This window comes from Pongo pygmaeus, chromosome 20 (assembly GCF_028885625.2).
Source record: "Pongo pygmaeus isolate AG05252 chromosome 20, NHGRI_mPonPyg2-v2.0_pri, whole genome shotgun sequence".
Taxonomy (NCBI): domain Eukaryota; kingdom Metazoa; phylum Chordata; class Mammalia; order Primates; family Hominidae; genus Pongo; species Pongo pygmaeus.
In genome coordinates, this window is record NC_072393.2 from 10,232,426 (window position 1) to 10,247,596 (window position 15,171).

General features: G+C 52.5%; 1 protein-coding gene across 2 annotated transcripts in view; it reads right to left on the minus strand.

The window, feature by feature from the left end:
* COL5A3 (collagen type V alpha 3 chain) overlaps window positions 1-15,171 on the minus strand; it is a 56,334-nt gene that overhangs the window by 38,121 nt on the left and 3,042 nt on the right. Inside the window, exons 2-21 of one of the 2 annotated variants that reach the window (XM_054461653.2) lie at window positions 13,650-13,808; window positions 13,373-13,562; window positions 13,135-13,291; window positions 11,623-11,727; window positions 11,147-11,296; window positions 9,353-9,466; window positions 9,108-9,254; window positions 5,620-5,667; window positions 5,502-5,543; window positions 4,891-4,953; window positions 4,131-4,205; window positions 3,949-4,032; window positions 3,722-3,778; window positions 3,583-3,636; window positions 3,082-3,135; window positions 1,281-1,334; window positions 1,148-1,201; window positions 906-959; window positions 549-593; window positions 353-406 (exon numbers count right to left, since the gene is read on the minus strand). In XM_054461653.2, coding sequence (XP_054317628.1) covers window positions 353-406; window positions 549-593; window positions 906-959; window positions 1,148-1,201; window positions 1,281-1,334; window positions 3,082-3,135; window positions 3,583-3,636; window positions 3,722-3,778; window positions 3,949-4,032; window positions 4,131-4,205; window positions 4,891-4,953; window positions 5,502-5,543; window positions 5,620-5,667; window positions 9,108-9,254; window positions 9,353-9,466; window positions 11,147-11,296; window positions 11,623-11,727; window positions 13,135-13,291; window positions 13,373-13,562; window positions 13,650-13,808 — 1,760 coding nt within the window. The remainder of the gene's footprint in view (window positions 1-352; window positions 407-548; window positions 594-905; window positions 960-1,147; window positions 1,202-1,280; window positions 1,335-3,081; window positions 3,136-3,582; window positions 3,637-3,721; window positions 3,779-3,948; window positions 4,033-4,130; window positions 4,206-4,890; window positions 4,954-5,501; window positions 5,544-5,619; window positions 5,668-9,107; window positions 9,255-9,352; window positions 9,467-11,146; window positions 11,297-11,622; window positions 11,728-13,134; window positions 13,292-13,372; window positions 13,563-13,649; window positions 13,809-15,171) is intronic. The other variant, XM_063658457.1, reaches the window with a different exon arrangement.

Below are 15,171 nucleotides of genomic sequence, written 5' to 3' on the forward strand. Positions count from 1 at the left end.
GCAGAAAAGCGAGGAAAAAAAAAAAAAAGACAGACAGGGGCCGGGAACGGTGGCTCAGGCCTGTAATCCCAGCACTTTGGGAGGATCGCTTCAGGCCAGGAGTTCGAGACCAGCCTAACCAACATGGTGAAACCCCGTCTCTACTAAAAATACAAAAATTAGCCAGGCGTGGTGGTGGGTGCCTGTAGTCCCAGCTACTCAGGAGGCTGAAGCATGAGAATCGCCTGAACCCAGGAGGCGGAGGTTGCAGAGAGCTGAGATCTCACTACTCCAGCCTGGGTGACAGAGCAAGACCCTAATCTCAAAACAAACAAAAAGACAGACAGGGATGCAGACAGCCAGTGACACTCACCGGGCGACCCGTGGGGCCAGGAGAGCCTCTGGGGCCAATCAGTCCTCGTGGACCCTGCAAGGGAACAGGCGAATTATCTCCACATCACCTCTGTGTGGCCTTGTGAGTTCTAGGGGGCCTATGAGTCCTGGGGCCCTGGGAGTCCTGACTCCCTCCCCTGCACCAAGCAAGGGGCCCAGGGATCCCTGATACTCACCGGCTCCCCAGCCTGGCCAGTGGGCCCTGGAGGTCCCTCTGCTCCCTGTGGAAAAGCGTCATTACTTGGGAACAGGAAGGTACAACCCTCGGAGAGCCACCTCCCCTCATCTGGGCAGCCCCTTCCAGGGGGTCTCAAAATTAGACCAAGATCCCTGGGAACCGGCAGACTAAGTTCATGGGATTCCATTCAGGCCCCTGACTCCAATCCTAGACCTGTAAGTCTCACCTCCTCACCCCACAATTTGTCCCCAGCTCTCAAGCTGGCCACTGAGACCTCCAGATCTTCCTCTCTGATTCTCACTCAGGCTTCCAAACTTACTCTCCAAACCAGGCCCTAACTCTCTTCCAAACTTACCCTCTCACCATCCTCTCCTGGGGGACCGGGTTGCCCCACATGGCCAAAGTCACCCTGGAGAGGGAACAGAGGGGAGTTCAGAGTGGAAGGGTGTGGGCAGAGAGACCAGCCCCCTGGGAAGGCAGACGGGGTGTGAGGAGGGACACAGGGATCATGACTCTGATACTGACGGAGGAGTGGGGGGCGGGGCCTGAATACTGGGAGGAGGGCTTAGACCTGGGGGAGGGACCTTACACACTCACCCTTTGGCCCTTTTCACCAGGCAGCCCTGGGAGGCCATCGAAGCCACGATCACCCTGTCCAGAGACACCAGTGAGCCTTGACCCCATAAGCCTGACAGCCCCCACCAAGTCTTATCTCAGCCCCATCACATACCTTAGGTCCAGTGTCCCCTGGCAGGCCCCGAGCCCCATCTGCTCCAGGGCGGCCCTATGGAGAAAGTGAGCCCGAGGGTCAAGGATGAGGCTTCCCTGTACTCCTCCCCCAAATTAGGAACCAAACTTCATCATCAACATCATTAAGATTTTTTTTTTTTTTTTGATGGGGTCTCACTCTGTCACTCAGGTTGGAGTGCATTGGCACGTTCTCAGCTCACTGCAACCTCAGCCTCCTGAGTAGCTGGGACCACAGGTGTATGCCACCAGGCCTGGCTAAAATTTTTTGTATTTTTGGTAGAGATGGTGGGGGTTTCATCCTGTGCCTCAGGCTGGTCTCGAACTCCTGAACGCAAGTGATCCACCCACCTCAGCCTCCCAAACTGCTGGGATTACAGGCATGAGCCACCATGCCAAGGCTAAGGTATTATTTTTTTAAATTTATTTATGTATTTTAGAGCTGAGGTCTTGGTCTCTTGCCCAGGCTGGAGTGCAGTGGCATGATCATGGCTCAACGCAGCTTCGAACTCCTGGCTCAAGCAATCCTCCCACCTAAGCCTCCCAAGTAGCTGGGACTACAGGTGCGCATCACCACACCTGGATAATTTTTTATTTGTATTTTGTGTAGAGACCAGGTTTCGCCATGTTGTGCAGGCTGGTCTCAAACTCCTGGGCTCAAGCCATCCTTTCACCTCAGTCTCCCAAAGTGCTGGGATTACAGATATCAGCCGCTATGCTATGGCTGATTTTATTTATTTATTTATTTTTTTGAGACGGAGTCTTGCTTTGTTGCCCAGGCTGGAGTTATATATATGAGATATACATATATACATATAACTATAGTCACATGTCACTGAACAGGGGTACGTTCTGAGAAATGCATCAGTGGGCAATTTTGTTATTGTGTGAACATCATAGAATACACTGCACTTACACAACTCTGGATGGTACAACCTACCAAACACCCAGGCTATGCGGTATAACCTAGTGCTCTCAGACTACAAACCTGAACAATGTGTGACTGTACTGAATATCACAGGCAATTGTAACACTATAGTAAGTATTTGTATGTCTAAACATATCCAAACATAGAAATGGTACAGTAAAAATACAGTATTATAATCTCATGGGACCAGCATCTTATTTATTATTATTATTATTATTATTATCTTTTTGAGACACAGTCTCACTCTGTCACCCAAGCTGGCGTGCAGTGGCTCACTGCAACCTCTGCTTCCTGGATTCAAGCCATTCTCATGCCTCAGCCTCCCGAGTAGCTGGGATTACAGGCGCACGCTGCCATGCCCAGCTAATTTTTGTATTTTTAGTAGAGACGGGGTTTCCCCATGTTGGCCAGGTTGATCTCAAACTCCTGACCTCAAATGATCCACCTGCCTCGGCCTCCCTAACTGCTGGTATTACAGGTGTGAGCCACTGCACGCAGCCAATCATCTTATAAGCATCATTATGTGGTGCATGACGCTATCTGAAATTGACTTGTTTGTCATTTCCTTCCATGTGACAGGCCTCTTTTTTGCCGTGCTGTTTCTTCCACTTCCCCATCTGTTCATCTGGCTCTATTTCAGATCTCGGGGCAAGCATCACTCCTGCAGGCAAGTCCTTCCTGACTCTACGGCCTGGCCGGATTCCTTTGACACACACTCAGTGGAGCTGCCATTCCCTGCCTTCAGCACTCTTTTCCCACTAACAACACCAGCAGACCCCAAGGTCACAAAGCCAAGGCTCATGTTGGGTGTTGAGGGATGGATAAGGGGTGGTCTGGGGACCTAGCTGTCACTCACCATCTTGCCCACTCGGCCAGGGGGTCCATGAGGTCCCTGCAGGCCTCGGGGACCCTAGAAGAAAGAGAAAAGGAGGAAGGAAAGCAAAATAAGAAGAAAGAGGGACTTATTCTATTGTATTAAAAAAAATTAGAAATGGGGTCTTGCTGTATTGCCCAGGCTGGACACCTGGGCTCAAGCAATACTCCCTCCTCAGCCTCCCAAGTAGCTGAGACAAGTGTGTGCCACTGTATCCAGCTTGGAAGGACATATTTATTCATTGTATAGACAGGGTCTCCCTATGTTGCCCAGACTGGTCTTGAACTCCTGGCCTCAAGCAATCCTCCCACCTCAGCCTCCCAAAGTGCTGGGATTCCAGATGTAAGCCACCATTCTCTAGGAAAGTCATTAATTGCAAGGGTATTCCCAGCCCCTTTGGCATTTTCCCCATCCAGGACTGTATCTTGTGGTCCTGGGGAAGGCTCTTCCCACCCTATCCTGCCCTATCTCCACCAGTCTCACCTGTGGCCCTTCTGCTCCCTCCTCTCCTTTCAGACCTGGATGCCCGGGGAGACCCTTGGGGGAGGACAGATGGAGGAGTGTGGTTAGATGATTCTTCACTAATGCATGCACCGCCCCTCCATGCAGTCGCCTTACTCACCACAGGGCCTGGGCGCCCAGTGAGCCCCACTGGACCAGGAGGGCCTTTCATAGAGAGCTGGAAAGACAGAGGAGTCAGAGCTTGGGGCCTCCCACAAGACCCCCAACATTCCCCACAGAGGCATCTTCAGGAGAAAAATAACCCCCTTCTCCTGCCCAGCCCCTCCTTACGCCGAGACTCTATCACTCTCTGGGGTTCCTCCCACTATGTCCACACCTCCCACTCACCTGAGTCTGCTGCAGAACTGCCTGAGCCTGGGCCTGCTGGAATGAGACTGGGGGTCCTTTAAAGGAGCCGCCTGCAAACTGGAACTGGGAGGAATTTAGTGGTGAGGGAAGCCCCCAGGAGAGGCCCCCTCCTGGATCAGGACTCCACTCCCCAAGGCTGGGCCACTCCATCTCCTTCTTACCGGCATCATGATCACAGTGCCCGGTGGGCCTCGGATCCCATCAATGCCGGGGATTCCTGGGAGGCCAGCAGGGCCCTGAAAGAGGGATGGGGGAAGAGAGGTGGAGACAGGGAGAGAGGGAGAGAGAGAGCGAGGACAGGGGTGGCACAGAAGGATGAGTCAGAAAGAGAGAGAGAGGGAGAGATGGAGAGAGACACAGAATCAAAGAGGGATCACAGCAAGGAAAAAGAGAGAGAAGTAGAGAGAAGTGGAAAGGAAAAGACAGAGATGGAGACAGAGACAAAGAGAAGGGGAGAGAGAGATGGAGAAGGATGGAGGCAGATGGAGAGACATACAGAGACAGAAACAAAGAGAGACAGAGAGAGATAGACAGAGACAGAAAAGCCAGTGAAAGAGAGACAGAGATGGAGAAATAGAGAGAGAGGCAAAGATAGAGAGATGGAGGGAGGGAGAGAGACAGAGACCAACAGACAGAGACAAGAGAGATAGAGACAGAGTCACCACAGGAGAAAGACAGAGATGAAAGACACTCAGAAACAGAGACAGGCAAAAGAAGAAAAGCAAAGAGTAGGCCCCAGAAACACAAGGTGAACCACAGAAATAGTTCACAGATGGGAGACAGAGAACAGAAGAGGTCAGTGCCAGCCCCGGGATGGTGTTCCCACGTGCCATGCCCTCATATCTATGTTCAGACTGTCATGCTCCTAGCCCCAAACCTCACTCCTCTGAGAAGTATACACCCCAAGTGGGAGTCTCTTACCAGTGGACCAGGGTCGCCAGGGAATCCTGGGGGGCCGGGAGGGCCTGAGGGGCCAACCACCCCCTGTTGGGGATAGAGAAACAGGAGTCACAGGAAGTGCAAAGTTTGAGCTAGGCTGACTTTCAACCTACCACTGACTCTAACCTCAGGCTGACCTCCCTATCCCACTACAGAGCCCATTCCAACTCCCCTAATGCAATGCTGATCCCCACTCACCCCCAACGCTACTCTCAGACCCCTATTCTTTTTTTAGAGAGGTCTCACTCTGTCACCCATGCTGGAGTGCAGTGGCGTGATCATAGCTCACTGCAGCCTCCAACTCCTGGGCTCAAGCAATCCTTCCACCTTGGCCTCCCAAGTAGTTGGGACTACAGGTGGGTGCCACTATTTTTTTAAAAAATATATGGTTATTTTTAAAGAGATGGGGTCTTGCTATGTTGCCCAGTCTGTATGTTGTTCATCCTCCCTATTTTGACTCATCCTTTAAGCCTCAAATGTCCACTCCCCTCCACTTGGCCAGGCAACATTACATCCCAACTCCTCACTCCAGGGGCTTAAACCCCTCAGCTGGAAGGGAAAGACTGGAAGAAGCAAACACAGCCATGACTTACTCGGGGTCCTGGGGCTCCTGGAGGTCCCTCAAACTGCTGCCCCTGAAGGGAGAAATGAGCATCGGTGACCCCTGTCATCACGAAGCCTCTCAACCCCCTCGCAATCCAGACCCCTCACCTTTTCAATCACTGCGGGCTCTCCTTTTGCTCCTTTCTCTCCAGCACCCTGGGGTGGGGTCAGGGGAGATGGGGAGAAAAGAGATATGAACTTGGACATAAGCCCCTCAGCTATCTGATCACGCACACGTGCACGCACACACACACATACACGGGGTCCACCCTCAGAGCCCCTTCTCCTCTACTGTAACAAATATGCACTGAGAAGCTCAGACCCCGCATCCACTGGGCAATGCCATGCTGAGGTGAATGAAGAGCATGAAATCCAGAACCTGCTGCCCAATACTGATCCTGCATCTGCCTCTTACTAACTGAGTGATCTAAGTTGGGAAACTTAGTCAACCCCTATGGCCACTTACAGGTAACTGGTCCACCTGTAAAGTCAGTGGATGAATGACAGCTGTGTATATCACATGCAAAGATGAATGAATTAAAACAATGCTTGGCACACAACAAGCACTCCAGGTAACAAGGTAGCAAGGGAAAGTTAGTTACAACTATGTGCCTATGCGCCTCCCCTATGGAACACCTAGGCTTTTCCTTTCTCCCTTTCTTTCTTTCCTTCTTTCTTCTTCTTTTTCTTTCTTTTTTTTTTTTTTGAAACGGAGTCTTGCTCTGTCCCCCAGGCTGAAGCACAGTGGTGTGATCTCAGCTCACTGCACCCTCTACCTCCTGGGTTCTAGTGATTCTCCTGCCTCAGCCTCCCCAGTAGCTGGAACTACAGGTGCTCGCCAACACGCCTGGCTAATCTGGCTAATTTTTGTATTTTTAGTAGATACAAGGTTTCACCGTGTTGGTTAGGCTGGTCTCGAACTCCTGACCTAGGTGATCCACCCGCCTCATCCTCCCAAAGTGCTGGGATTACAGGCATGAGCCACCATGCTTGGCCCCTTCCTCCCTTCTTTCCTTCCTTCCTTTTTCTTTCTCTTTCTTTCTTTCCTTCTTTCCTTCTTTCTTTCTTTCTTTCTTTCTTTCTTTCTTTCTTTCTTTCTTTCTTTCTTTCTTTCTTCTTTCTTTTTTCTTTTTTTTCAGAGTCACTCTATTGCCCAGGCAGGCTTTTCCTTTTTTCTCTCTCTCTTTTCCTTCCTTCCTTCCTTCTCTTGCTTGCTTGCTTTGCTTGGCATTTTTTTTTTTTTTTTTTGACACAGGGTCACTCTATTGCCCAGGCTAGAATGCGGGGGTACAATCATGGCTCACTGCAACCTCGATCTCCTCAGACTCAGGTGATCCTCCCTCCTCAGCCTCCTGAGTAGCTGGGACCACAGGTGCACACACCACCATGCCCAGCTAATTTTTTTTTTTTTTTGTAGAGACAGGGTCTTGCTATGTTGCCCAGGCTGAACTCTAACTGGGAGCCACTGCACTTGGCCTTTTTTCTTTTGTTTTCTCTTTTTCTTTTCTTTTCTTTTCTTTTTTTTTTTTTTTTTTTTTTTTTGAGACAGAGTCTCCCTCTCGCACCCAGGCTGGAGTGCAGTGGCGTGGTCTCGGCTCACTGCAAGCTCCGCCTCCCGGGTTCACGCCATTCTCCTGCCTCAGCCTCCCGAGTAGCTGGGCCTACAGGCGCCTGCCACCACGCCTGGCTAATTTTTTGTATTTTTTAGTACAGACGGCGTTTCACCGTGTTAGGCGGGATGGTCTCAATCTCCTGACCGCGTGATCAGCCCTCCTCGGCCTCCCAAAGTGCTGGGATTACAGGTGTGAGCCACCGCGCCCGGCCCAAGCCTCTTTTTCTTTTCTCTAGAGACAAGGTCTTGCTCTGCCACCCAGACTGGAGTGCAGTGGTGTGATCATGGCTCCCTGCAGCCTCCACCTCCTGGGCTCAAGCGATCCTCCTGCTTCAGCTGGGACCAGAGGCACGAACCACCACGTTCGATTAATTTTTTGTATATTTTGTAAAGATAGAGTCTCGCTATGTTACCCAGGCTTGTCCCGAACTCTTGGGCTCAAGTGATCTTCCCGCTTCAACCTACCAAATTGCTGAGATTACAGGCGTGAGCCACCGTACCCGGCCTCAGTTACCTCTTGATCTCTACCGTCTTCTCTTCTCCCTGCCCTTAACATTAAAAAAAAAAGCCTAAAATTTGTACTGACTTAAGACGGTGCTTCGGAACAACAGTCCACCATCTTCTTGGTTTGCTGTCTCTTGGAATAAACCTGCTTGGAATAAACCTGCTTTTCCTTCCACCAATTCTCGTCTCTCTTGTTTTCCTTTCAAACATCAAGCCACCGAGCTTGGGTTCGGTTACATCGAATGTGTATCCATCTTTCTCCAAGACCAAAATGGAGCATGTCCCAAATTGGTCCACTTCTCTGCGTCCCTCCCACCCATCTTCCTCCAGGTCACATTCCGACTGCAGATTGCGGGCTTCCCTGCTGCCCCTCTGGCTCCCCCTACTGTCCACTAGCCATTCAGCAGCCAGAGAGCTCTTTTTTTTTTTTTTAAAGAGATGGGGTCTCACTGTTGCCCAGGCTGGCCTCAAACTCTTGGCCTCAAGCGATCCTCCCACCTCAGCCTCCCAAAGCATTGGGATTACAGCCGTGAGCCACTGCCCCAGGCCCAGAGGGAACTTTTAAAGCTCCAAGTCAGATCACGTTCCTTCACAAGTGCTCAAGTGGCATCTCCTGGTGCTTGGAGTAAAAGCCAAGCGCCTCTCTCTAGTCACAGAGTCAACTATTAGCACAGTGCCTGACACAAGCAGGTGCAGAAGTCAAAAGAGAGACTGGCCTTTCGTGGCTCCAGGTAGAAACCCCTTCTAAGTCCTCAAGATGTGAGAAAAGTAAGTAAATAAAATAACACAGGAACAGAAGACCATATACCACATGTTCTCACTTATAAGCGGGAGCTAAATGAGAACACACGGACACATAGAGGGGAACAACAGACACTGGGACCTATCGGAGGGTGGAGGGTGGGAGGAGGGAGACGATCAGGAAAAATAACTAATGGGTACTAGGCTTAATACCTGAGTAATGAAATAAATAATCTGTACAACAAACCCCCATGACACAAGCTTACCTATGTAACAAGCCTGCACTTGCACCCCTGAACTTAAGATAAAAGTTTTTTAAAAAAAGAAAAAATTAAATTAAATAATTTTTTTAAATTGTTCGGTTTTTTTTTTTCAAGATGGAGTCTCACTTTGTTGCCCAGGCTGTAGTGCAGTGGCACGATCTTGGCTCATTGCAGCCTCCGCCTCCCGGGTTCAAGCAATTCTCCTGCCTCAGCCTTCCCAGTGGCTGGGATCACAGGCGCAAGCCACCACTCCCGGCTAATTTTTTGTATTTTTAGTAGACATGGGATTTCACCATGTTGGTCAGGCTAGTCTCAATCTCCTGACCTCAATTGATCTGCCCACCTCAGTCTCCCAAAGTGTTGGGATTACAGGCGGGAGCCACTGTGCCCTGTCTAAATAAATAAATTTAAAAAAAAATTTTTTTTAATAGGAATCCCACTCTCTTGCACCTAATCCCAGCCACCTAGATACTCACAGGAAAGATCTGGAACTGAGTCCGAGATGGATATTCTGCTGCCCGGAAGTCAGGGCCCATGGTGGAATCATCTCCTTCTTCATCCTCCCTGGCTGCCTTGGTCTCCGGGGTCCCCAGCTCGGTTCCACTGTCAGGGTCCAAGCTCCCCTGAGAACGTTAGGAAAGACCAAAGTTTTCCCTGACCTCCTTATTTTCTGCCACCCCCCTAACCCTTGGGGGTCTCCCCTCTTCCAGCCCCATCCAACCTCTAGGATCGTGGCATTGAGTCCAGTAGTCACAGTGGAGGTGACGACCAAAGGCGTGGGGGTCGGAGGCAGATTTGGAGCTGGAGTCTCTGTCTTGGGGATGTCAGTGGAGGTCTGGAGCAGGGATGGAGGGAGCCTTGGGTCTCAGGTGAGGGCAATCAAGACAAAAGGGAGGCACCCTCCCACTGTCCCCAGGAGCTCCCAGTCTTGGCACAGGGACAGACGAGGCTCCCCAAAGAGCACCAGAGGCCAATGGAGACAAAAGTGTGCCAGCTGGACCAGGGCTGCCAGCAGAGGGAGCCACCGTGGATGGAGGAGGTGCTGAGCCAGGCTGGCCCTGAAGCCCAGTGGTCAAGGTCAAGCTCCAACATTCAGGGCCAGGCTCCTGGAAGCCTAGCCCACATGTCCTCTCCCAAGGCAGAGTTCAGCGGCCAGCAGGCCACATCCAGAGAGGGAGTGGCGGCCCCTTCTGGCCTGGACAGCTGCAGAGGAACTGGGTCAAGGCAGGGGTTGGGGGGGTGTGGGAAGAGGGCGGTGGGGTCCCAGGAGAGGGGACAAGGCTGAGGAAGGGGCTGAAGAGGGGCCCACTACTACTCCTGGTGTTTGTATTCTTGGCCAAGAAGATCTGGAACTGAGATGTAGTGCAACCAGTGACTCCCCCACCAGCCAATGACCCCAAGCAACGACCCCCACCAAGGACCCCCCTACCCAGTGCCCACCAAGAATGACCTACATCAACAGACCCCAGTGATTCTAGAACCAGAGACCCACAAACAACTCCTCCCACTCCCATCAATGGCCTCAAACCATTACTGCTCCATTCAGTGATTTTCCTAACCAGTGACCTCAACCAGTGATTCTCTTGACTATTAGCACTAACTAGTGACTCTCCAATTAATAACCCCCATAAGTGACCCCTAATCAATTATTCCTCTAACCAGTGATGCTCCAACAATGAATACCCATAAATGAGGGCAACAAAAGCGTCCTAACCAATGACCCCCAGACAATAATTCCACCCTTCGATGACTTCCTAACTAAGAATCCCCTCAGGGACTCCCAAACCAATTACCCCATCTGCGACCCCCTGAAAATCACTCTTCCAACTTGTGGCCCCAATGAGTGACCCCACTATGACTTCCAGTCAGTGACCACCCACCTACAACCCCCCAGTCATTGACCCTAAACTAGGGACATCAGTAACACCAATAATGGTTTCTATCCATGACCTTCCACTGTGATTCCCAGCTAGGTGCACCCCAAACACTGACCTCAATTAATATCTCCCTCAATGATTCCCCACTATCCAGCAATCCCTATCAGGGAAGCCAAATAGTGCCCCCAATTAATGACTCTCCCAATGAATAACTGTCCCCAGTGACCCCAAGAAGGGAACCCCAAACAATGACACACTAATGAACACGTCATTCAACCCAGCCAATGATCCCCCCTTAAACAGTAGCCCTCATCAAGAACTCCCTTAAAATCAGGAACTTATCTGGGTCTGTCCCCTCCCTCTAGTGCCCCAGGACTGGAGATTGAGGGGGTCAGAGATGGGAGAGGTCATAAGATGGGACCCACCTCCACCCTGTTATCAGTCACCCTGACAGTCATCAGTCAGCTGAGAGAAGTCAGAGCTCATGGATCCCAGACCAGAGAAAAAGATCATAGATGAGGGACCAGAGATTAGTAGGGATGGGAGACTAGAAGTCAAGCACCAAGACCAGAAGTCAGACGGTCAAGACCGGAAGTCAGGTGGTCAAAACCAGAAGTGAGAGGTCTCAGGGCCCTTACCTGGTTCTCTGGGGAGTCAGGAGGTGGACTTGAGGTCAAAATTTCCTTGTTCTTTTTCCTGCCCTTCCCCTTGCGACCTCGCCCTTTCTTCCTCCCTTTTCCCTTCCCCTTCCGCCGAGGACGAGGGGTTTCTGGTTCACCCTGGGGAGCCTGGGAGGAGGGTTCCAGTCAGGTCTAGAGCATCCCACCAGCAGAGACCCCATCATTCAGGTCACCTGGGGTGAGGCTGGCTCATGGCCCATGGGTCCTCACTCAGCCCTGTGACCTGGAGTCAATGTTATTCATGTAACCTGGGGTCAAAGGTGGCTCAGGAATATGACTTGAGGTCAAAGTCATTCATGCCTGGGATGTGTTGGAGGTCACGGGTCACTTAACCCCATGTCTGGAGGATGAGAATTCACTCTTTCCAGGGATCTGGAGTCAGGAAGGACCCAGCCTGTGTCCTGAGATTAGGAGTCATGGAGTCCCTCACTCACCCCCGTGGCTGCCGGCGCCAGGTTGTCACAGTCAGGGAGGTACCGCTCACAAGCCTGGAAGGCAGCCTGAGGATCTGGGCTTATCAGCAGCTCCTGAATGTCTCCCTGGGGGTTGGGGATGTAGGAGTCAAGGAAGGCAGCCATACAGCCATAGGCTTACTCTGACCCCCCAACCCCCAGCAGTCCTGCCCACCTCCTGGCACCAGGGTGTGATGCTCCCAAACCCAGAGCATGCTAAGTATAAGGAGGAGATGACCCCATCACAGCCCTAGTGATCTCTCTACCCCTCATAACTAAGAGAAGGAAAGATCCTATCAGGGGCACACCTGATCCCAACCACAAGCCGCATCCCACACATCTGCCCCACTAGAGGTGCATCAGTTCCTTCACGGGTTCAAGTGATTCTCAGCCTTCCGAGTAGCTGAGATTACAGGCGTGTGCCACCACGCCCAGTTAATTTTTGAATATTTAGTAGAGACAATGTTTTGTCATGTTGGCCAGGCTGGTCCCGAACCCCTGGCCTCAAGTGATCCACCCGCCTGGGCCTCCCAAAGTGCTGGGATTACAGGTATGAGCCACCGCACCCGGCCAAGACCATAAATTGTGACGATGCCTACTTGGCTTGTTGTGGGAAGATCTGGTACTGGGGATAAGGAGGAACATGAGATAGATCAGGTCCCTGGCCTCCCAGAGGTGACACACATCACGGTCACACACAACTAACAAAGGTCTCCACACCCAGAACACACATCACACAACCACACAACACAGCTGCTTGCTGGCTCCCAAAGTCATAACCGCCCCCACACAATCACACACTATCACAGCAACCAGCACCATCTCAGGTCACAGTCCCAGACGCACGACACCACCAGATCTTTCCACAACAAGCCAAGTAGGCGCTGTCACAATTTATGGTCTTGTGGCTCTGCAATCTCACAGTCATGCACTGCAACAGCACACACAAGCATGTACTGGCACAACTGGATCTTCCCACAACAAGCCAAGTAGGCATCGTCACAATTTATGGTCTTGGCCAGGCGTGGTGGCTCATACCTGTAATCCCAGCACTTCGGGAGGCCAAGGCGGGTGGATCACTTGAGGCCAGGAGTTCAGGACCAGCCTGGCCAACATGGCAAAACCTTGTCTCTACTAAAAATTCAAAAATTAGCTGGGCGTGGTGGCACACACCTGTAATCTCAGCTACTTGGGAGGCTGAGAATTGCTTGAACCCGTGAGGTGGAGGTTGCAGTGAGCTGAGATTGAGCCACTGCACTCCAGCCTGGGTAACAGAGCAAGGCTCCATCTCAAAAAAAAAAATTATTGTCTTGTGCCTCTGCAATCTCACAATCACACGCTGCAACGGTGCACGAAAGCATGCACTCGCTTCCCTTAGCTTCCTGGGGAAGATTGAAGCTTGACATATTCCTTCTTTAATATCCTCTCCAGACTCAGGCTGTAGACAAAACATCCCACCCTCTGCCTCAGTTTCCCCCATCACTGAACTCCTACCTCGAAAGTCTTCTCCCCAAGGTCCTGGGTCCCCAGCACAGTGAGTCCAGCTATGCTGATGAAGCGGGGGCCATGGCCCAAGACAGGGGGCTGAGCTTCACAGTCAGCTACCAGTGTCACCATCTCACCATCTATGCTGACTGCCACACGATGCCACCTGCAAGGGGACGGCCTCAGTGCGGGTGCTTCTCACCCCACCCCTTATCCGCGGACCCCCGCCCACTCTCCCCATGCTCACCTGCCATCTGTGAGGTTGACCTGCTGGGGGAGGGGGCGGAAGGGGTCACCTAGGAGACCCAGTGCTGGCCCCAGTGCCAGGCCCAACTGCCGGGCACCCCTTTCATCATGAATGGACAGCAGGACAGACTGATTGGCTGGCTGGGCCCGCAAGGTGATTAGCAAGGAGAAGTTCTCAGGAAAGTGGCCATCTGGGTGGGCAGAGGGAGCAGGGCAGCTCAGATGGCCCAGCAGTGCCTCCCTCCAGGGAGGTACCCAGGCCTCCTACTCCAACTCACCTGGAAAGAGTTCCCACGTGGGGATGCCGAGCGTGCTGGCCTGGCCAACTCTGAATGCCCGGTCACCCTCTGGAGTCCTCTGGGGACAGAAGCCAGGCCCCTCGGGGACCCCAGCCTGGCCTCCCCGCACACCCAGGGCCTTCAGGACATCCACAGGATCTGCAGCAGAGAGAAGCCGGGGGGTTCGGGCAGAGGTGGGGAACAGCTAGAACAAGCCCAGGACTCCAGGATAGAGGCTCAGGGTTTTTTTTTAGGGGGCTCAGCCTCTCCCTCCCTCACACCATGTGTTAGTGGCTCAGGAAGAAGGAGCAGGCCTGGGCCCCCAGCACCCCCCTCCTCCTCACCACCCCACAGATGTTCCGACCTCAGCAGCCTGTTGACTCTGGTTTTTTTTCCCCTTGGTTTTTGGTGAGAAAAAAAGTTGACCTAGTTCTGGGATGAATCAAAGCTTCCTGGCCTAAGCCCCAGAGTGGAACTGTCCCCCTCTCCCCGCTCCCCCGCACAGGCTCCCTAGGGCTACATCCCAGGCCTGGAGCCCCCTTGCCAGGGGAAACCCACGTGGAGAGGAGGGGCTTCCAGTGTGTTTTCTTCCCCCACCTCCTCCCTCTCTCTAACCTCCTCGTTTGACCACCATCACCCACAACCTCTTCCTTTTGACTACAGCCATTTTGGACCTCCTCCTTCTGACCATCTGCCTCTGACCATGCCCACTAACTTCTTTTTCTGGTTACCCCCCTCTGACCTTCTGATCTGCTGCCTGACCCCAGCCTATTCCCTCTGATCTCCTTTTTCTGTCTGACCCCAAATTCCTCCTTCTGAATTTCCCCTTTGACCTCTTCCTTCTGACTTTCACCTCTAACCTCTTCCCTCTGACCCTCCTCTCTGACCTCCTCCCTCCGACTTTCCCCTCTGACCTCCTCCCTCTGAATGTCCCCTCTGATCTCCTCTCCTGACTTCCCCCTCTGACCTCCTCCCTCTGACTTTCCCCTTTGACCTCTTCCTTCTGACTTTCCCCTCTAACCTCCTCCCTCTGACTCTCCCCTCCGACCTCCGACCTCTGAGCCTCCCCTCTGATCTCTCCTCTGACTTTTCCCTCTGACCTCCTCCCTCTGACTTTCCTCTCCAACCTCCTCTCCTCTGACATTCCCCTCTGACCTCCTCCCTCTGACATTCCCTTCTGATCAACTCCCTCTGACTTTCCCCTCTGACCTCCTCCCTCTGACTACCCCTGACCTTCTCCCACTGCCTATCCTGATCTCCTCCATCTGACCCATGACCTCCTCATTTCATCTCTCTGACCTCATCCTTCTGACCAGCTGTCTCCGATAACCTCCAGACCTCCCCTGTCTGACCCTCTCCCTCTTTCATCCCAGCTAAGGAAAGGACTTGTCTGGCCCAACAGTTCCTAATCTAGGCCATGCTACCAGCCCCACCCCAGCAGGCAGCCCAGCCAGTGCTAAGTGGAACCACATGCCTTGGGCAGGGGCGGGTGGGGGCTTCCCCTGGGCCCCGAGCCCCTGTC